This window comes from Ursus americanus, chromosome 36, assembly GCF_024610735.1.
Source record: "Ursus americanus isolate L20-20 chromosome 36, mUrsAme1.1.p, whole genome shotgun sequence".
Classification (NCBI taxonomy): Eukaryota; Metazoa; Chordata; class Mammalia; order Carnivora; family Ursidae; genus Ursus; species Ursus americanus.
Window position 1 is genome coordinate 4,416,601 of NC_142162.1, and position 22,904 is coordinate 4,439,504.

Sequence of the window (22,904 nt, forward strand, 5' to 3'; positions counted from 1 at the left end):
ACTTCCGCGTCTGCAGGCCAAAAGTCACTCAAAATAGCCTCTGGCTGGCTCATATTTTTCAGCCAGAGGTAGGATTTTGTCGGCCCTCCTGCAAACAGAACTCCAGCGTGGGCCAGTGACAACATGCAGCAGAAGAGCAGGGGGATGCTGAGAGTGAAGGAATTCAAGGGGCATTTCATTTCCGATGTTCTCAAAGTATCTGTTATCATTTTTTTTCTGTTTGCTGTTTTGCAAAGGCTGTAACTTTCCTCTGGTTTCAACCAGGCTAGGGCGATTTTAAATGACTCGTTTAAAGTTTTCAGAAAGCAAGCACTATTTGGACTCACAGAAGCCAGGAGCGATTTGTTTGGGTACCAAGGAAAGACTACTTGCCCACACACTGGTTCCACTGGTAGTGCTGGAGGTAGCCCTGGGGGCAGCTGCACCTGTAGCCCCCGATGATGTTCTGGCAGCCGTGCTGGCAGCGGTGGTTTCCTTCACACTCGTCCACATCTGAAAAGGAAGGGAGAGCCGCCTTGAAGCCACGTGAACATTTGTCTCCGAGTCGTTCTCTGAAGCAACATTTATATGAGTGCCAAAGGGAGAGGCAATTTTACTAAGAAATCTGACCCCGAAAAGATTATTCTACCACCAGAATGTCAAGACTGTGTGCTCCGGAGCTTTTGGTAAGTAAGTGCCAGGAGGAAAACATTCGGATATTCCTGGTAATGTTGACAAATGAAAATGATGAAGAAATTAATGTAAGGCCCAAGACCATTCTAGGGGATAGCTGTGAAAAGCATTTGTGTTAGCTTATTTGTGCCAGGACCAGAAACTAAAAGATGTCAATACAGAAAGGAAATCCTAAAATAATTTAAAATTTTAATTATGTATTATCAAAGGGGTCATTCTTCATATATTTAATCCACCTTAGGGGAATCCTTTTAGGACTCTGGGTCCAATGACTGGAACGTCAATGACTCAAATTCAGGAACCTAGCTATTTTTCTTGACTAGTTCATGCCCTCGTAGGTTATGCTACTCAGCAGAAAAGCCTTGACTATTGAGGAAAGGCACATGGTATAGACATGATCAAGCCTGAGACAAAAGATGGATCTCTAAACTATGACACCTGTGCCGACCCGGCGAAGTATTTCCCACCTGCGGTCGGCTGTTCTCCCTGTGCTGTTCCAAGATCTCGTAGAGGAGGAGGATGAAGAGTCTGAAAGTCACCCAGCCTCCCTCCCCCAGGACCTAGCAGCTGCATCAGGCTGTGGACCCCACCCACCTTCGCAGCTGGCGCCAGTCTGATCCAGTGAGAATCCGCGCTGGCATTCGCAGGTGAAGCTCCCAGGAGTGTTCTGGCAAATACCCTTAGACCCACACAAGTTGATGTCGGAAGTGCATTCGTTGTTATCTAGAAGACGCGGTGAGGGAAAATAATTAAAATTCACTGAAGCTCTCTCTGTGGTGTTTAAAAGGAGGAGAGTGGAATGATTCACTCAGAAAAGGCCAAATAAGGCCAATAACTTTCCACGTACAGGTGTGCACAGGCACACACACGTGCTCACATATGCTGACTTGTCTTATTCCAACAGTAGAGGAACTAGAAAACAATTCCTCAAAGGAATAGCTACATTTCCTATAGGGTATCTTCCTTTTTTTTTTTTTTAATGATTTTTTATTATGTTAGTCACCATACAGTACATCCCCAGTTTCCGATGTAGGGCTCGATGATTCATTACTTGCGTATAACACTCAGTGCACCACGCAATACGTGCCCTCCTTACTACCCATCACCAGCCTATCCCATTCCCCCACCAAGTCAAGCAGAGAAAGACAACTTCCTCTCCCACTTACCGATGCAGGCAGTATGGTGCTGGGTAAATCCAGGAGGACATTTACATGTGAAGCTGCCGATGGTGTTCACACACAGGAACTGGCAGTTGTGCTGCTTGGTGGCACACTCGTCAAGATCTATAAAAAAATGTTAAGATGAGTATCAGGGTCGAACGATACTCCTAGGAAGGAGTTCTGAGTTCTGACCTGTACATGTCAAATAACCCTGGCCGGAATAGACACGCGGCACATGGCTGGAAGGAACCTAGGAGATAAGGGTTTGGAAGATGAAATGTGCTCGCCGTGTAGACCAAAAAATGCAGCTCTTTGGGGGATCCAAGGAAATCCCGATTCCCTTTCGCTAGAGGAATACAGGAATTTATCAACAAAGGCATTTCAAATAAATCGTGACATTTTAAATAAACTATAAAATGAAGTAAAAGATTAGGGATTCTCAAAATTTTCCAAAGCACTGAAAAGATCTATTCAAGTTGAAATGCAAAAAGAAATGTTGAGGCTGGAAATTAATTTGTTTGCCCAGTTCTTTTCTTCTTCTTCTTTATAGTTCTTTTCAATTCACTGTTTTGAATCTGCTCAAATGAGGTGTTCAAACCGATAGAGAGTTCTCTTCTTCAGAGTCTCCTTTGGTTAAAACAAAATTGAGCGATCAAGAAGGAAACAAAGGGGAGAAAAAAAACGTCACTCTGATAAGCTAATAGCACATTTCAAAACAGCCTACAGTATTTATCCAACATTGTTTTCCATATCTCAATAAAATCCTCCCCTTTTACCAGACTTCTTTCGTCATTGCCGGAACTTTTAGGCTCATTCTCAACTCCATTGCTATTTAAAGACCTCAAGAGATAAAAAGTATGTTCCAGCTTTTCGTTGAATTTTAACAACGACAATAACATCAACATCAACAAAATCACGGTGTATTCAGGAACCGATGTACCTTCCTCCCTCCCTCCCTCTCTCCCTTGCTTCCTCGTGGCCTTGTCTGGTCCCCGCATGCAGAGCTGTGCTCGCAGCTGCAGAGGAGAACCTGTGGCTGGCTGGACTAGCATCTAGAGTGAACCTCTACGGAAAGAACCCCCCCAGGCCCCCAGTATTTCTCCCAGCGCTGACTTCTCTTAAAATGCAGCCAATCCTGTGCTCTTTCCACCACCGCGGGGCCTGCTGTTCCGGCTTTACTGGTTTCTGCATTATTGGCAGCTCTGCGCCTCCTGCCAGTGGGGTGGCCTCCCCTTCCTCTGACCCAAGGGGCCTCGCTAGAGCACCGTCCCACGGTTGCTGAAGCTTACCTGCACACAGGTGAGGGAGACAGCGGAGCGATTTCTTAACACTGTCTTCTAACTACAACACCTTCAGAACAGCAACACTTGCTGTTCTCGCCTCCAAGAACATCTCGTCTCTCCTTCTCTCCTCTTATCTGGGTCATGCCCAGCTCTCACGGGGGACGTGCTGGTCCCACATCTCCCCCCGAGCCATCCTTCTCTTTCCTGTCAGTTTCAATAGTACATGTATCTGCACCACTGGGTTTGATCTTTAGTCATACATGCTAAGTATGTGGAAGAATCTAGCCCTCATGAGAACGGGAGAAAGGACTTGTGTCGTGAGGGGATCTGTAAGGGTGGTGGTGCTGCCCTGCGCACGCCTAAAACCATAAAGAGAACATCACTGGTGCATCTGACACATTATGAAAAAAATTGTTACCACTATACATTTAATTCCCATTTTCCGTCTCTTATTGCTAGACATTTTTGAGGATTTTCTGCCCCCACAGGCTGGAAAAATGCTGTAAATTTGTTTTGCTCGGTGCAGATAATATACACACCGAGAGCGATTTTCTCTTTAGTTTGGTTCTCTATTTACAGGAATAAGTCTATGGCTCTGAGTTATAGCCTCACACTGCCCAGAGCTCACTGTGAGCCACAAATGGAGAATAAGTGCTATGTTTGAGGAGAACAAAGCTGTAAACGACTCTTTTATTAAGATAGTCAGAATTTTTAAATAGGTCTCTCAACTTCCTCTCCCCAAATTATATAGGATTTGAGCTGCATAGGGAAACCTCAGGCATTGTTCATTCTGTCATCCTATGTTAAAAGTCTCATAGTTGAGGGTCCTACTTCCCTCTGCTCTCCACTCACACTCCATCCCAGTATTTAACTTCCCTTACTTTCCTTTTTCTCTGTCAAGGCTTCATGGTAGAAATGCTCTAACTCTTCTTCTGCCATCTGGTCTACCTTTCCTTCTCCCAAATCCCTCCTTTTAAAAATTACCCTTAAGTTTCATTTACTTGTGCTATTCACTCAATGTGTGAAGTTCTTACTATTGAGGAAGATGTTTTTAGGAGTAAATTTACACCAACAGACTTTTGCAAAGGATAACTTCTGGTTGAGGAGGGATTTCTACAGAGAGTTCTGTTTCTTAATTCTTTGGGATATTTATGGTTCAAATAAGGTCATGGAGGGCAGGAATGGCCCTCGTTAGCAGAACAAAAACCTAGACAAAGTGTTTACTTAATTAGGCACAGTGTCTTCTAGGCACCAGTTAATCTGAGGCAGGACAATGCCAGAGACCTGGGCTTTAGAGTTACTGAACAGATTGACTACATAGAATAAAGAGAAAGCAGAAAAGAAGTAATCGATTAGGAATCTGTCCCACCTGAGCCTTAGACACTGGCCCCACGGTCTCTGAGACCCTCAAGAGAAGCCCCCATGGATGCCCAAGGGACAGGCAGTGTGGATGGCTGCTGCTGTCACTGCCCCTCCCCTTCCCCTGCAATCTCCCTGGTCTCAGCCTCCATCTATCCATCCACCATACAAGGTGGGTGGCAGGGAGATCCCAGGGAGGCACTAACCCAAGGGAAGCACCTCTTGTCTGTGAAGAGCTTGCCTATGGATTCCTCGAATGCACAGGGAAGACAACAACGTGCCCAGGAGGCAGGTGAGTGGGTGTAGGCAAATTCTACTTTACCTTTGCAGCTCCTTCCATCCTCCTGCAGAATGTAGCCTTTCGGGCAGGAACACTGGAAACTCCCCTCTGTGTTTTTGCAGATAAAATTGCAGGGTTTGGGGGCCTGGTTGCACTCGTTCAGATCTATGATCAAAAAGATACGGTGTGACTGTCCATCTAAAATGCTCAGTACCCACAGGGTCTAACAAAGAACTTAAGCTTTGAGGAAAGAAAAGGTATACTCTGTGTAGTCTTTGATCATTGTCTTATGTTTTCCTATGAAATTACAGAAACTTTTTAGAAGCTCAATTTGAGGATTCTTTATTTTTTCCCATAATGTACAATTTCCACTCAGAATAAACCGGAACATCAAAAACAGAGCACTTACCTACACAGGAAGTTCCAGTTATATCTGGAGTATAGCCATTTTTACACAGGCAATGATAGGATCCTCTGTCATTGACACACTCCCCATTTCGACAAACGTCGTGAATAACCTTGCATTCATCGATATCTGTTAATTTAACAAAAGGAGGTTAAAATAAGAAAGACATTATAAAACGGGCAACATCAATATCTAGGGGTGACCTCACTATAAATACTAATAAACTATCTCATGCACCTAAGAAATTAAAGCAAAGGGACGACAGGATACATTTCGTAGGTCACGGTAATGATACTGAAAGGCGAATGAACAGCTGTGATGGATGACAGTATAATGACTAATCAGGCCAGGGGAACACTTTCATTGGTTTTCTAAATGCATAGTCCCCTCTGGGTCCATGGACACCTATCTCATCCAGACATATTCAGCTCCTTGCCCTGCCTCATGCCATCAAGCCTGCCTCCTGCTGACATCTCACAACTGGCTCATAGCAGGAGACTCTTCTAACAAGAAAATCCCTTTTTTTTTTTTCTAACAGTGCATGTCCAAAATAAGGAGGAAGGTTTCCTTCCATCCTTTTTGCTGTATTTAGAATTAATCCTGAAAAATCTCAAACTGCATAATACTGGGGAAATGGGACCAGACTTCCTTTGGTGAGGGAAGCACTAGGGCTCTGGGGTGGATCCCCAGGGTTGGGTTTTTGCAGCCTGATAAGGAAGAGAGACCCTTAATCACAGCTCCACCCCAGGGAGAAAGAGCTGGTCGCTATGCACTGTTGAGCACTAAAGCCGCTGTCCTTCCACATTGTGACCCATCTATCTCCTTAGTGCCAATACCAAATGAGTTCTTAGCCTTCGATTGCCAAACAATCATTTTATACCAACAGATGTTATCTATCCTAATTCTTTCCTGTTTTCTCTGAAATGCAATTTTGCCTGCCCTTCCTGGTCTCGAGAAGCGAGTCTTTTCCACCATCTCATTTTCCCATCCTTGGAAGAAACATCAGTTGCTTTTGGTCACTCCGTCCCATCCAGTTCTGTTATTCTACCTTTAGCCACATCTTTCTAATATCCACACAAATCTGCTAATTCTCCTTCCTCCCCTCTCACTTCCAGTTCCTTCACAAGGAGCTGGAGAAGTCTCTCTCCCTCGTCGTTTATGAGGCTGGCAACCAGGGCGGCTGCTGCTGCGGAGCACAGCCCGGAGGTCTTCTCCAGAGTGGCCTCGCACACTGCACGGCCTCCTGCGTCTCCCAGCGGAAGCAGCTGGCGCTTTTCCAGAGGCAACTGTGTTTTAATTGCCAGGATATCAGCATTGTCTGTACTTCCTTCATGCAGCATATTTCAGCCAGTTTTACAAGTTAAAATGCATATTAATGGACTAGTCTAGGAATTTAGTGATCGTATATCCCACAGTTTATCTAAAAAATTTACATTCGGAGTAACCAATAACTGACTTATAACTTCTGTTTAAAATTTTGGGGACCCCTTGTGATGCAGAGGCAGGAACCCAAGCACACACAGCTTTGGCCACCTGGCCTCGAACGTCTAAAATACCATAATAAAGGGTTTCGGTTGACATAAACCAGGCAACTCAGCCTAAGCCCGTACTCTAGATTCCATATTCTCAACTGTTTTTCATAAAACAAACAAGCAGATTCCCTGCAAGTATTTTTGGACCATAAGCGAATTACCTGCTCCACTGTTCATAAATCAGAACGAAAGGAAATACCTGCTCCATTGGTCATAAATCCTCGGCCATGGGGGCAGAGTTTTTTGAAGGCCACAGTGCCCTGGAAAGGGCAGATCTCACAGTGGGGGCCCCAGCCTCTCCCGCCATCACAGCAGCACTCAGACTTGGTGACCGGGTTCCTGTTGCTCGAGCCGATCTGACACAAGTTTTGGAGCACCTCCGTGAAGCAGTACCCTTCCCGGTTGTCTGGAAGGGACATTATGTTGCAAAGAGGATTTTAGGGCATTTTATGAGCATAAGAAGGTATTAAGAATTTGGTCAAATATAAAACCCAAAAAGGATGTAACACTTTACCCTGGGTGAGAAGAAGCGAGAAGGGAAAGCTGGAAGCAGCAGTAAGAGAGAAAGGATGACGTCTGGGGGAAACAAGACAAGAAATTCAGTAAGTGGCCCACGCAAGGTTACAACTCTCTCTGCTCCCAGAAATACGGAGGAGTAGTCATGCTATCGAGAGAGAGGAGCAGAAAAACACATGGAAACGGATCCTCAGCACCAAGGGCTTTAAAAGGCAGCGGAGAAAGAAATTCCAAACAAGTGATTCATTGATACATTTAGCAAAGGAAGAATTCAGCTGCAGGCTGGTGCTGAGCCCCAAGGACAATCAGTCATTAGGTCATTTCCAAAATAGGAACCCGCCTCAAATTTTAACAGTTTCTGTTATTTCAGATCAGAGATCTGGTGACAAGCATCCCAGCGTGATGGTCGGGGCTGCGAAAGCATCCCGTCTTGTGTACTCACCAAGGCACTCGTCCTGAGTAGGGCTGGCGGTGAAGCCGTCATTGCACTCGCAAGTGTAGCTGCCCCGGGTGTTGAGGCAGCGCCCGTTCTCGCAGATGCCGGGCTTGGTCTGACACTCATTCTCATCTGTGGGGTTTCGAGGGAAGAGCAAACACAAGAGCAGTCATCCTACCCCTTTGCACAAGGACGGAGTCTTTCTTTTTTAAATTTTGTCCATGAATAGATAACCTTCTCATGTGGTTCCCAATTCAAAAGGTATAAAGGAGTATTCGGCCAAAGTGCCCCTTCCGCCCCTCTTCCTCGGCCACCTAACTCCCGTCCTGGGAGACAACCCTGTGTTACTGCCAGTTTCCCATGTATTCTAGAAATGGATTCGGCACATACAAGCAAATACATTGTGTGTGTGTGTGTACCTCTGTCCTTTAAGAAACATACTTGACGGCATTTTGATATAATTAAACGTAGACGATGGCATTGTGTGTACACATACATTTGTCACTTAATAAAATTATACAGTTTTCTTTATCTGTCCATAAAAAGAATTCCCAAAGGATTGTTTTAAGTGAAGGGAAAAAAAAGGACATCGCACATTAAAGAAATATTATAATACTTCATCAGAATAATGTCTGCGATGGGTCACTTTGACCTGAGAATTGGTCTACACGTAATCTTCCAATTCAACATAGATTACGTAATACTTCAACAATATTATTGAGAAATAATCTAGTCTCCCGGTTTTAAAAAAAAAAGCATTAAAACAAGCTGGAGATTCTTAGAATTATCTGATGATTTTTTAGAAAGATCATAAATAGACTTGCTTAGGTGCACCCCACGCAGAATAGCTCCGAGCCCCGGAGGCAGGGATCTCATTAGGCAGAGTTGGAAGGTGACAGCTACAGTACTGTTGAAACAGGCTAAAACTCCTGATACCCACACCATCCCCAGAACGATTAAATTAGAGCATCTGGGGTGGGACCTGAATTCTCCAAGTGATTCCAGTGGGCAGCTGAGGTTGAGAACCCCCGAGCTAGTGTGTGCTCCTACATCAAATACTTTTTCTGTGCTTTTAAAGTCTGCTCTTCAATTACTGTTTAATTCTGTGTTTTACCGAGTAAGGAGACGATGAGATTCTTAAGCTTCTTGACTGACAACATAAGATTTCTTTTTCTGGCGTCACTGATTATTAAAAATGAAAAAGAAGCATGTGGGAACTTTCTAATAATTTTCCCCGGTATCGACTTCAAACCAGAGGTCGGGAAACTTTTACTCTAAATTGTAGTAATATTATAGTATTACTATATTACATATAATAACTGTTTTAGGTTTTGCAGGCCATATGGTCTCTGTTGCCTTCACTCTATTCAGCTCTGCCATTGTGGCATGAAAGAGCCAAGGACAATGTCTAAATGAATGGTTATAGCTATGCTGCAACATGACTTAATTTACAGAAATAGGCGGCCGGCTGGCAGGCTGGATTTGGCCCTCGGGTTTGCCCATCTCTGGTCTGGAGCTGTGGTTTTCGGTGGAGGAGCCACATTACAATCGCCTAGGAAGTTTGGAAAAATGCCAGTGCCTGGACCCCGCTCTAGACAAGAATGGACTCTCTGGAGGAAGATCCCACTGGTTTCACGCTACTCCTGGTTCAGAGGGACCAGGCACCTGTCATTCAGTGTCAGGGTACTAACAGCAAAGTTGGGACAACAGAAAGACATTCCAATGTGGTAAAGAGAACTTACCCTGAAACAACAAAAAGTATAAGGAGTAAAGGAAAGCAATAGGGGAAACACTTGGTGCCGAATCCTGGCAGCAACATGGGCTAAGCAGGTAGACAAAGGCCTGCTCGGAGGCAGAGAACAACGGTGCGCCTGGAACTCAGAGATAAGCAAGAGGCCAGGGGCTCTCCAAGGGAAACTGTGACATGAGACAAGAGAGGGAAGATGGCTCTGTCCAAGAACACATTGCCCCCAGGGACTCAGACTCCAAGTCCCTTCTGTCCCTTGTCACTCGACTCGCTCGAAGCTCCTTGGGCTGGGACTCGCTTACCTACGCAGCCCTCTCCGTCGGGTCTCCGCTGATAGCCGGGCCCACAGATGCAGATGTAGGTGCCGATGAGGTTCTTGCACTCCATCTGCTTTTCAGCACAGTCGTGTTTGCCCTCTTCACACTCATCCTCATCTGGAAGGAATGTGCGGCGTGAATTATAAAAGAAGCTGCATTAATTTCCTGCCTTTGAAGCGGGAGATGGTATCAAGTAATCGATTTTCATTTACACTTATTTCAGTGTTAACCTGTTTCCTTTTGTACAGTGGGCACTGGCCTCTTAAGATTGGGAAGGAGTCTTCTTACCACCTTTGAACTTGATGAAGAAATTATTCCCTAACTAGCTGATAACCTCTTCAAAGGCAGGAAGTGTGATTGTTAATTCTTTTTGATGAATTCACCTAAAAAGATCTTCTATAAAACTTTCATAATATAATAATTATGACAGCACTATAATTACAATATAGTACAATAAGCCAAAGCTTCCATTATATAACAGCTATAATAACATAGTATGAATTTATGTAATATTAATATATGATTAAGTTATTATTAATATAACTAGAATAATCATTGTATAATGACAACTTCAGTTTGTACACTTCGAGGAAAAGACAAACATTGACAGATATCATATCCTCTCCTGGTTCTTCCTCATCCCTTATTGGTCTATTGCATTTCCCTTTCTTTATCTTTCTCCTTTACGTGGGCTGAGCTGAGAAATTTGGACTTAATCCTGCATGTGATGTAGAGCTCTTCGTTAGGAAATCTGTTCACCTTCAAGAAAAATCCTATTTAAGTCATCTGAAGAGAACAAGTAGCAGCTCATTTAAGACCTTGGAGGAGCAAATGAGTGCTCTTCAAGGAGCCCCGTGATTTACCTAACTTTGTGTAGCACAGCCTAGTCCAGAGCCACAGTAATTGCAGGTATTTGGTAAGCATTTTTAATGGAAATTATTTAACTGAAGTAGATTCCATATGCTACCCCCACTCTTGGAATATAACATCCCTTAGTGATGGGGATTTTTAAAAATATTATTTGACTTAATACTATCATACTACGGGCAATGATGACCCCCATATTGTCCGTGGACTATAGCAGATTTCCCTGATTCCCAGCTTTTCTCTACTGATAGAAGCTTTGGTGAGACGTTTCCCATCATAGATAGAGAGCCCCCCAGTTTAGATGACCTTTAACATGGATGTCTCACCTTTGCACATCCTTCTATCCTCTCTCAGAACATATCCAGCAGGACATTTGCATTCATACGACCCATAAGTGTTTACACACCGGAAAGCACAGAGCAGAGGATTCTGGGCACACTCGTTTATATCTGCAGCAGAAGGGAGCAAGAAAATAATGGATCATGGGCATCAACCAAAAAAAATATCTGTTTTTATCAAAAGTTGAAATGCTTCATTGTCATCAACATGGATGCACCAAGCAATCTCTGGTTTTCAAAGAATCATAAAATGAGTTGGTTATTTTATACTTGGTATAGGCAAGGTGATCGCGGGTCCTGGTTCTCCTAGCACAGTCTCAGTTCTGGCTTATTGTCCTGGTATGATTATTAATGTTATTTGGGTGGATGAGAAATTATAGACCACCCTACATATAGGAGAGCATTTCTGAAATTCTGGCTTTGAAGTCTCAAGCTGACCACTTGCCATTCCCTAAAGTCACATAGAGTGCGAATCAGTTTTACCCCATTCAGTCAAAACAACTGCCAAGTCCATGGCAGTCAGAACAGACGCAGCCCCATCCAATATTGCTAACCACCTCCCCTTCCCCATAGAGAAGAGGCTCCTGTGAAATCACAGTGATTCTTGTGCCCAAGCAAATGGTGTTCTGAATAACTTTACACTTTGGAGAGCTCACACTGATGCCCAAGTTATAACCGTACATAGGAGGGACTTTACCATTAGCAGGTGGAAGGGATTTCTATAGATTCCATAGTTTGGAACCAGCAGAATATGTTTGGGAAAAGCAGGGTTAAAACAGACCGTCTTGATTATCATGTTTCTTTCTAAGTCCAGCGATGCTGACTATCAGGGAGACCCCAGATCATATTTAGTCATGGCCTTTAAAGATTCAGCAACAACTAGGACAGTGGGTATTGATAGGACATGTCTCTAATGAAAAGCTCGCTTTCATACCATTTTTATCCTGTACTATTACCTCACCTTCATTCTCTTCTGTGACCAGTGGTCTCCACTGCCTATCAGAATTACCCAGAGTCTATCAGAATTAGCCAGAGGACTGCTAGACTCCACTCTTCTAGTTTCTGATTCAGGAGGTCTGGGATAAGGCCTGAAAATCTGTATTTCTTACAAGTTCCCAGGTGACGCTGATGTGGCTGATCCAGGGAACACCCTTTGAGATCCACTGTTCTAGATACTTCCTCTCCTTCCCTTCTCTCCATACATCTATCCTACTATCCTACTAGGCATATTGGCAGATGCTTACAGAGTATAGACAAAACCTCTTTTGCTGCGATTGCCCCAGATGGCTATAGGATGTTGGTGGTTATGTCACTGTGCAGGTGTTTCTATGAGTAGAAAAAAGAAAAAGAGAGGGAGCATGGGAGATGAAGAAAGAGAAAGAAGGAGAAAATGGAAAAGAAGAAAGGAGGTAGCAAACAAGACGGGAGTTGCGTCTAAATACTTGTAGTGGGGAGACGCCAACAAGAAATCTGCATATTATACAGCGTAATTTGTGCCATGAACCAAGAGAATGATGGTATGGGCCATGAGGCCTACATGTTTCTTTATTCTGTACACCCTGAGCGGTATTTAATATCAAGAACTATAATCAGCCAACTACTGTCTCCATGATCAGAACATGTAATTCTGCAAAGAGGCTTACCTTCACAAGTCATCATTGGACCAGGCTCAAATCCTTCCTCACAGGTACATTCAAAACCTCCAATCACATTCTTGCAGGTTCCATTTCCACAAGGATTGCCCACAGAACATTCATCAGTATCTGCAAGTGACCAAGAGTGCATTGAAAACATGATGAATGAAGACAAAAATGGGCTTGGACTCAAATAACCCCTCTTACTTTATTGGGGTACTTCGATCTGTGGCATCTTGTCTTATCCTCGGTCTGCCTTTACAAGAAAGGAGTGCACGTGTCTTATCTCCACGGATTTACAGCTGTGAAATTTGACCTGCTAAGTGGCAGTGGCACTAACAGTGACAGTATCTGGGCTTCCAGCCCTCCTGGTGCTTTTCTCCTGAGCTTCTCCCGCCTCCCGTATTATGTACGAAGAGCTAAATCGACCGGAAATAGATGCTCCAAGGGTTAAAACAAGGCTGTTCTCACGAGTCAAAAGTTTTCACTTACATAAAGCTGGAAATACATCTCCGGTCTGGCCTTACATTACATCATTCTCCAAGAAGTCTTAAACATGATGGATTTTTGCCAGATATAAAATAGAAGACAAAGCTTACACAAAACGAGAGACCAGAGGTTAAGCAAAATTAATACACTGGATAAAATCAAGATTCAAGAAGATTTTTTTGTTGTTGTTGATTCTGTTGAAACCAGATGGTTTACATTAAGCAGAAGAAAAGCTAGAAAGAAATATGTTTAGGGTATGATCTCTGTAAACAACCGTGGAGAGAGAACAAGTCTTACCAAGGAGGTCTAAAAAATACCTATGTTCCCAACCCAGCCACCTAGAATCCTGACTGTTCTTCCAATAACATCTCTTGGGGGGAGAGTATCTTCCTTGGGGAAAAGGAAACTTTTGAGAAATAACATTGTTATCTTAGTTCTCTAGGACACGGAATAGTAATGGACTATCTCCAGGGTTACATCTTCTGTTGGGTTCTGCGTCCAACAGTGAAGGCGAGAGGCTGTGGTGGAGAGACTGGGCGAGCAGGCTCATTTAGCACCCACACAGGAGCACTAACTGAAGAGTCTGGAGAGAAAACATCGACAGCTTTGCTTTTGTTCTGCTATGAAGTTGCATTTCACTGTCCAGAATATTACATCTCTTTTGAGTTCATAAAAATCACAGTAGCATTGATTTTTAGAGCTGCAAGGTAATTAGGAATAAGCTGGTCTGTTTGCGTAATATGACATCCTGAGGCCTAGGAAGACTAAGGAACTTGCTTACGCTTCATGGTCATAGTTGTGGGTGAAATTTTAGAGGAACAGACATAATACTTGCATTCAGTTTTGTGTTAGTATGGATGAAGAGGTCAAAGGTCAGGTACAGCCATTCTTTGAAATTTTAATGAGAGAGCAAAAACAAGAGTTTACACTGTGTACGTAGCCTTTCACTTTACTAAATGTAATAAAATCTGGATAAATGTTGTATTTTACATATTGAAAGAATAAAATTATGACCATTAATTTTTTTTAAAAATTTAAAAAAATACATGATAATGTTTTCCTTTCCACCATGTCTTCAGATGTGTCCAGTGTCTTCCCCAATAGAATGTAAGGTCCATGCAAGGAAGAAACATGTTGGCTTGGGTCACAGAGCCTGGGATATGGGGTGTTCAACTAGTACTGAGATGAATGATGCATGAATGAATGCACGAAACTTACTTCTGTCCCAATCCTGATACTTACACTTCCTAGTGTGAATGCTCTATGGCCTAATTTCTAATTTGGAAAATCCCTATGGAAGAAACCGATCTGTTACTCACCTACGCATTCATTCCCTTCCAGAATGTAGCCAAAGGGACACTCGCAGCGGTAGGAGCCATCCGTATTGATGCACTGCCCATGTTTACAGACATCGGGTTCTTTGCACTCATCCATATCTTGTGCAAAGGAGAAAAAAAAATAATGAATAACAAGGTACTTTTTTTTTAAACACAAAGGTGTTTCAGCATCTAATAAATGAAATATCTAATATTATAATACAATATTACCATACAATAATACAATTGGTATCTAATTGAAAAGTAGAGCTTTATTTTACAAGATAAATGTGCAGAACTAAGAACAGCTGGAGGGGCACCTGGGTGCTCAGGTGGTTGAGCACCCAGCTCTTGATTTTGGCTCAGGTCATGATCTTAGGACCGTGAGATCAAGCCCTGTGTCAGGCTTTGCGCTCAGCAGGGAGTCCGCTGGAGATTCCCTTCTCCTTCTCCCTCTACCTCTCCTCCTGCTCATGCTCTCTCTCTCTCAAATAAATAAATCTTAAAAAATAAATAAATAAAAGGAAGAACAGCTGGAGAAAGGGCAGGGAAGAGGCTGGATACGAATATGAAGCAATGCTGAGAATCCAGCACAGGTCACTTACCAACTGCTGAATCATCAGGCCCCACAATGATGCCACTTCCATAGGGACAGATCTGGCGGAAGGCCTCTGCGGTAGAGATGAGCACTTGTTAGTAGACAGACCGATGGCAGTTAGCTACGGGCATCTTCCCACACAACGCGTGGTAGCCAGATTGCCACACACTGCACATATCAGGAAACAATGAACGAGAAAAGCCCCGATACAAGGGAAAGTGAACAAGGCTCCCAGAGCTGGGGTGCCGACTACTTAGGTAGCCCCGATTCATAGCACATTTCAGAAGAAAATAACTACCCAGCTTCTGAGTTAAAATCATCTTAATGAATATTTTAGGTAGACTTACAATTAAATTAAATTGTCTTATCTTTCCTGAAGGCCTACGTACAATCTTTCATATTTCATAGCCAGGCCGCCCTATGAAGGGCCCAAAGAGAAATGCAGATGGTGGACCTACCATCAGGCTCAGTGGGGCACAGCTCACAGGGATCACCCCAACCTTCTCCCTTCAAGGCACAGCAGCATTCCTGTTTGGAGTGATTTCTGGATTTCGGTGATGAACACTTTCCTCCTTCAAACTTTGCATAACAGTAGCTCATTCGCAAATCTGCAGCATAAATCCAGGAGACCCTTTAGATGCTTTCCTCCTACATCATTACTGCGTAACAGTGAATAAGAAACAACCTATCCTGTCAAACGTACTCCCTTTTCATTATAATACGAAGGCTCCGTAACATAAGTGATTATGACAGAAATTGGGCTAGATCTTTAAAGTTGTAGGTGACTTTCGTAGTAAGATCTGATGGATACATCTACGTGGCTTTCACTTTATTTCTCATTTCAGCCAATTTTCCAAAATAACCTGAGGTGAATAACAAAATCCAACACTATCCTATTTCAGAACTGACATCAACAGTGACTTCAGGGTGGGGACATGCAGAAGTGGAATCATCACAGGACCCTGCATTGACAGCTGTGTTTATGTGTTTGGGATGGCATTTAGTGAGTGTACTAGGTTAAGGTAGACCCCCCAGTCCTGGTACTTACTGTGCCATCACACTGTGTTGTTTATTCTGGGTCCCCTAAGGCCGGAAACCAAAATCAAACCCCTGATTCCAGGCATAGAGTAAATAAAGATGTGGCAGTTTTGTGGGCTGGCAAAAATACGACAATAATGGTCACTCGCTGAAGCAGCTACTGATGTAGTTGCCGTCTATGAAATGCACGTGGTGCTTTCTGTAGATTTTACACGTGCGTGTGTGTGAGCGTGCGTGCACACACATACACGAAGGCAAGCTACAGAAGGCTGTTTAGCTCAACAGAGAGAGGGAAGGAAAGAGGAGGACAGGGAGATGGGTGGATAGGAGGCAGGATAACCTTTCTTTGAAAGGATGTATTTCTTTAATAGCAATTATTTTGGGGGGGGGGACAACATGGAAGATGGGATCTAGTTGCTTCAAAATTGTCCAACATTGCTTGACATAATTTTGGAAATGGACTCTTCCATTTCTTATACAGCAAACTGGGTGGCTGTAAAAAACTGAGCTCCTCCAAAAGCCTGGAGTGTTCTCCCTCAAATTTGACATCCAAAGTATTGCAGACTCCTCTCTAGTTACGCAGAGGCTAAAATCTGCAGGTTTTAAGGAAATTTTGTGCAATTCCCCTTTTTTTTTCTTTATGAGCAGGTATGCTCTCTCCTGTCACTGTTTCTCAACCCAAGGTGGCATATTATGACATATGATTACAGCCACCGATGCATTTCTGCTAAGACAATTTCAGAGCTCTTATTCCATGACACAGGAGACAATGCAAGAATAACGGACTTGCCAAAGATCACAGAAGAAAAATTTTCATGCATTAAAGTAAAAATAACAGTCAATCACTCACTCCTATGTACCAGGCTCTAGTAAGTCAAATTCAGTTGGCCTTCTCCCCAACGAATTTGTTCACCTTCTTCAGCCAACTCTTCCAGATACATTTTCTTGCTAGTTCTTACTCTCCTTCCACACCTGTGACAGCTAGGACCTAACAGGTACCTTTCAGTGAACTACTCTTCTGAAAGTCAAGTGTTGTCCTGTGGCATGTCTGCCATCCAAATACTTGCTTTTTAAGATTTAACAGATTATAGTTTCTTGAAGGACACTCTTTGATTTGCTTTATTCTTCAAGTTTATTTTCACATACAATGTTCTGTTTATTATTTATATTATTTATATCTTAAGGTATAATTTAGTGACTACTCACAAAAAATGTCTCAACAAATATGTTAAAATTCAGTTGTCTCTGTTGTCTTCAAGCTTATGTTTCTTTTAAATCTAGATACATTCTCTTTTCCTTTTATCATCAATCGTTCCATAAACCAGCCTTGTCTCCCCACTACCACTCTACCCTCCTGCTTCCTGAAAAAGAAAAAAATCTAGCCATTACACGGGCTCAAACACATGAGGTTTACAGTGAGCCGAAGTGACAAATTCCCTTCACTGGATTTTGTAAGTGGGAGTGGCCCATTTATATCTGTGGCCTGCAGGTACCCAGATCTGTTCACCTGAGTCTTATCACAAAACTGTTCCTTCAAAAACATTATCTGTGGGTCTGTGGAATTTTCTCATTTCATGGGCAGTAGAAGCCTGACTCCTAATTTGTCATCTTATAAGTAAAACCTAGCTTTTCATTCCCTGGCTTCGGGAAAATTTGTGCCCTCTGGGGGATTTACATTTGCTTGTGGTGATGCTCTAGATTTGGTTTATTAGTCAAAGGTGCTCGCAATGGGAAAGAGAGCCATGCTTGCCCACACACTTTAACTAGGACTCACTAGGATGCCTGTTTACCAGTCCATCTGCGAAGAGCCCTTAATGACCTTTGAAATTTCACCAGAACTACAAAAGTCACTTTCCCTGCTCGCATTCCTCAATTCTGGCTCTGCCTCTTGGAGCTGAGCATGTGGCAAGGCTGCTCACCGCTGGGCTGACCCTTCCTGCAGCGCTAGCTTGCCCTGTGACAGGCCAGTGCAAATTGAATTAATAGCCTATGAGTTTCCTCTGGCCTGCCACATCGGCAGATTCACACCTGGTTTCTCACTGCTTTCTTTCCGAACGTGGGCCAAGCCAAAGGCACACAAAAACAAGGGAGTAGGACTTAGAATGTATCTGGCTTGGTCGGTACCATAACAGACTATCTGCTTGAATCAAGAACCACCCCATCCGCAAGCCTGAAATCCACATGGGCTTCTGACAGCGACCAACCTACGAGATCAGACCAACCAGAGAATTCTCAACTTCCCCTTCACACTTCTAATGTTGGGTAACAAAAGGGGCAGTTGAAAGGAAGGCAACAGTTAATCAATAGAATAACAAGAGTAACTGAGAAACTAACAAAGCTTTGTTACCTAGTCAATATGATTGGTTGGGCAGGTATTATTATGGTTGTTTAAAATGAAGAAATTGAACTTCCAAAAGATCAAATGACTTGCCCTAGGCTACAGATGGCAGAGCTGAGACCCCAAAACCCAATTTTGGGGATTCGAAATGCTATCCATTGCCTCTTATTTAGTACACGGAACCAAACCAAACTAAACCAAAACAAAATAACCAAGAAAAAAACCTGCACAATAAAATGACAAACAACAATGGAACACAGAGGGAGAGGGGAGAAATATGTGTGTTTGTGGGGGTTTTTTTGTTCTAAATTCATTAAACTAGTATGTATAAATGGATAGCCACCCACCAGTGCATTGTTTACTAAAATCTAAACAGTTTTCTGGGATATAATATACTGAGTTAGGATTAAGTTCAGGCTCCCTTTTTTTTTTTTTGTTTTTTAAGTTCACAAGTATTAGTCCTGAAAAACAGAATATGTCCCAGCAAGCGTCCAGGTCAAATTTATTTTTCTGTTTTCTTAGAAAATTTGTGACGTGAGGGCTGGGCACTATAACCTGGAAGCATATGGATTAATCTGCATTTTTCTGACTGAGAGCCTAGATTTTGGTCCATATTTATACCGAGTTACCTCTTCAGAGGCAGAGACCAGGGAGCCGAACTTCCCCCAAGGCTTCGCAGAATTCAGTGGCTCATGGCTGATCCCCCACTGACCTATCAGCATCTGTGTTCTTAGAGGGAGAGCTAGGCATAGTGCCAGGGTAGTTGTTATACAAGCAACCAGAACTTGATGGATGAGTTTTCAACCTTAAAAGTAAAAATGAACTTTCTGACATATGGTAATCATTAGACCTCTGGGTGAATGAAAACTCTCCATCTTCTCTTTCACAAAGAATCAAAGCTTTGCCATGTTTAAGAAAACGAAACCACAACAAATAAACACAGAGTAATGAAAGTCTAAAGCCTTGTTCAAAGGCACTTACCTTGGCACCTTCTTCCAGTGGACGACAAGGAGAACCCATCTGGACACAGACATTTGAAGCTGCCTTCAGTGTTACTGCATGTGCCCAGGGCACAGATTTCTGGCTCTTCAACACACTCATCAATATCTGGAAGAATTACATGTGTCAAAGTCAAAACACAATGGAGACACCATCAGATACCAAATGCAAAGTGTGGAAGCACAAAGTGCAAGTGAGTTTCAAAACTCTTCCAATAATGAAGACTTTTCCTGTATCATCATGCTGTGAGTGGACCTCTAGGCTGTGATATCTTTTTAAAAATTAAACTTGAAAATTCTTGTTGTGAAAATGGAATCTGCAAGTGCCTTCTAAGGGATGCAATGAGAAACATCTCTTACCCAGATTCTGTTGCCTGGGTAATTAGAAAAGGTAGAGTAATTTTCTACCACCCTAAGCTAGGAAAGGAACAAGAAACTCCAGGGTCCGACTTCACCACTGCATAGAAAGCACAACCTTGAAATTTTAATTGTGTTGACAATAAGCTAGTGAGAGATCTAGGCCTTTGAACCAAAAATTTATTCCCCTCCATCCATCTGCAGTGTTTTCCCCAACACCCTGTGCTATAGCCCTAAAACTATGAATTTTACAAGAATAGCAGCACTCATGAAAATAATCTTGTGCAGCGTAAACTAAAGATATCACAGAAGACAGGGTTCCTAACTCTCATTTGCAGGTTAATTTTTCTCAAGACACAAAAATGTCTTTCTTGTACAGGCTAGTTTTTCTTTCATCATATAGATAATAGGAATTTGATACACTTATAATTGTGATGTTTCCTTTAGCATATTAATATACCGTAACCCTAGGAAGGGCTGATTTAAGGTGGTCTACAGTGAAGTTTGATGGCTTGGGTAACCATATGCCCTCGTTTTCCTAGGAGAGTCCTTGCTCATGCTTGTTGTCCTGGCCTCATTGCTAATACCGCCCTCCTTAAAACTGTCTTGGTTTGGTCAATAAATTACATGATTACCCTACGTATGGGAAAAGTGTGGCCACTCTTCCCAACAGACTTATCTATCTTTTCCCCTGATTTTCAGCAGGAATTTGTAGTTAAAAAAAAGGTAAGTCTTAACTCTGAGCCATGCTATTTTTATGGAAATACCTTTTTTTTTTCCCAACAAGACATGTATCTCTTATATCATGGGGCTCTTTATTTTTGCATTTGTGGAAAGAGTTCTACCTACCTCAAGATGTATTCGTATTATATGAGTTCCCTCCCACAAGGTCCAACTAAGAGGAAATTAGGAAATTAATTCCATTATCTTGATTTAATATTGTAAATACCACACAATAGGTATTCTCAAAATGTGCAACTCAAAGCGATTATCTTCCTGTTTCGGACAAAACCAGTCTCTTCATCACTCTGATGTCAGTACGTTGCCTTTATACGTTGCTTGTGGTGTGTTCATGCATCGGAGCTGCTGTCGCTGAATGACTGGCTCCATTCCCACGTGCCCTCCGCTCCCACATCCAATCTTTTCTTAAGAGAAAAGCCAACTTTTGTAAAACTGCTGAAGTATTTCTTTTTGTTGTTGTTTTTATCATTGTCTTTAGGCTTCTTTCTCTTATGGTAGGAATTAACCTATAGGTGATGACTTCGTAAGGATGCGGACAAGGATGGTGGAATGGGCAAATTATTCAGTATTCGGGAAGTCGTTTTTCTGTCTATACATTTCCATTCTGTTCACCTTAGGGGAATTTTGCATTACTCATGGAGTAAATAAAGTTGATCTTTAGTAAAAGTAAAATAACACTTAGAATAATTTGCATTTAGGCCTAATTTTGATAAACCGTTTCCATTTAGAATATTGTCACTTTCTCCATGGTATTAAAAGTGGAGAAAATTCTTACTCATTATGGATTACATACAAACCTATTTGAACATGGGAGCATGACTTGGTGACGTCTTAAAAATCCTTTCAGCCTAGTTATTTATAAAGTTCTGGCAATTAATGTCTTCCATTTAATTCAATGACATATGTACTGGGGAATGCAGTACTATAAAATTTGCTGAGAATTTATTTGTAGTAACACGTTTTCACTGCTCTATAGGTCAAAACAACATGCACAAATTATATAGCCACATTCATCCAACCTTGAATGTGGTCACTTAAAGATTTGAGCTGGACTCAGGAAGCTATTTTTAGTTGCAACCTATTGGCACTTAAAAACATGTAATCCAGGACTTTTTACAAGTTGCATAAAAGGACATTGGAAGAAAGTCAGGGTCATATGACCACCCATATGCACAGAGCAAAGCAGTGTCATCAGATATTAGCATGAGAACTGGATGTTCTTGTCTCATCATCTGAGTGCGAGAACGTAAGTCAGACCCTCTGCTCTTGGATTTGTTTCTGATAAAGTATTCCAAAATGGAGACACCGGCACACCATCACATGACTTTGAGAATGCCAGTGCAGGAACAAATGCTGCTGGCTTCTAAACACTGATAGTCCTCTTCCTCCTACCTTCGCACTTGTCATTCTGTAGACTGTATCCAGGTGGACAAATGCATCTGTAGGACCCATCCAAGTTTTGACAGGTGCCTGGTGCACATTTTCCAGGTTCTAGAAGACATTCGTTGATATCTGCAAAGAAAAGGGAAAAAGAAGAGGTTCCCATTGGTGTGATTTCCCTCAAGCAATTAAAATTTCAAGAAGCTGGAATCAAATCAAAGAAATACATGAAACTACCATAGAGAAAAATTAATGAGTCAATAAAAAGAAGCTTTATCAGCTTTAAGAAGTGTGCAGAACAACCATATTTTATGTGATCTATCCCGAATTAAATATTTCCAGAAAAGTGTAGCATGTGAAAAGTCAATGGGAATGAAGATTTTTAAGGGCACCCAAAAGATTGTATAAGAACTTTCCACAAAGCTATTTTAAAGAAAAAAATATATATAAGGAAACAAATTACAGTTGCTTCTGGAACAATTTAACTTTCTGTTAAATTTAACAATTTAACTGTTCCCTGCAAATACAATAACTTAACTTTAAAACGTAACAGAGAAGTGTGTTATTTTACACACACACACACACACACACAGAGTCTGCAGGTAGGATTAGTGTAATTCTACTCTGATCTCTTTCCTTCCAGGCTCTGAAAGACAGAAGGTGATAGGGACTCCAGGATTGTCTCACCTCTGAGAGCCCTGTTTGGAGGACCTCTCAGAGGTAGCACTTACCCACACAGGTCCTGCCATCTGGGGCCACCTCATAGCCTTCATTGCACTGACACTGGAAGGACCCCACCGTATTGATGCATTGGCCATTTCTGCAAAGGTTCCCATTGCCAGTTGCACATTCATCAACATCTGCCAAAAAAATATCCTTTGATATATTCCAAAGAAAATGTCATAATTCCAGCAATGATCAAAACCTTTAAAGGGAAAAATACTTATTCTTAATTTCAGTGGCCTTTGCTGGCTCAGCCAAGCATTGAAAATTCCAATAAGGATCTAGTTTGTAACAATACACCTGGCAATACACTCACCTATCAAGACCTAACAAGATTACACTATTCTATTAATTAGAGATTGGTGATTTATATTAGAAC

General features: G+C 42.3%; 1 protein-coding gene across 1 annotated transcript in view; it reads right to left on the bottom strand.

Annotated features, from left to right (window-relative positions):
• The window catches only part of FBN1 (fibrillin 1), a 225,167-nt gene that overhangs the window by 10,590 nt on the left and 191,673 nt on the right, over nucleotides 1-22,904 (bottom strand). The window contains exons 48-63 of the mRNA XM_045812176.2: nucleotides 22,534-22,662; nucleotides 21,815-21,934; nucleotides 19,308-19,433; nucleotides 15,409-15,558; nucleotides 14,958-15,023; nucleotides 14,356-14,472; nucleotides 12,557-12,676; nucleotides 10,902-11,024; nucleotides 9,694-9,825; nucleotides 7,651-7,776; nucleotides 6,892-7,098; nucleotides 5,164-5,289; nucleotides 4,797-4,919; nucleotides 1,839-1,955; nucleotides 1,267-1,395; nucleotides 373-492 (exon numbers count right to left, since the gene is read on the bottom strand). Of these exons, the coding sequence (XP_045668132.1) occupies nucleotides 373-492; nucleotides 1,267-1,395; nucleotides 1,839-1,955; nucleotides 4,797-4,919; nucleotides 5,164-5,289; nucleotides 6,892-7,098; nucleotides 7,651-7,776; nucleotides 9,694-9,825; nucleotides 10,902-11,024; nucleotides 12,557-12,676; nucleotides 14,356-14,472; nucleotides 14,958-15,023; nucleotides 15,409-15,558; nucleotides 19,308-19,433; nucleotides 21,815-21,934; nucleotides 22,534-22,662 (2,031 nt within the window). The remainder of the gene's footprint in view (nucleotides 1-372; nucleotides 493-1,266; nucleotides 1,396-1,838; nucleotides 1,956-4,796; nucleotides 4,920-5,163; nucleotides 5,290-6,891; nucleotides 7,099-7,650; nucleotides 7,777-9,693; nucleotides 9,826-10,901; nucleotides 11,025-12,556; nucleotides 12,677-14,355; nucleotides 14,473-14,957; nucleotides 15,024-15,408; nucleotides 15,559-19,307; nucleotides 19,434-21,814; nucleotides 21,935-22,533; nucleotides 22,663-22,904) is intronic.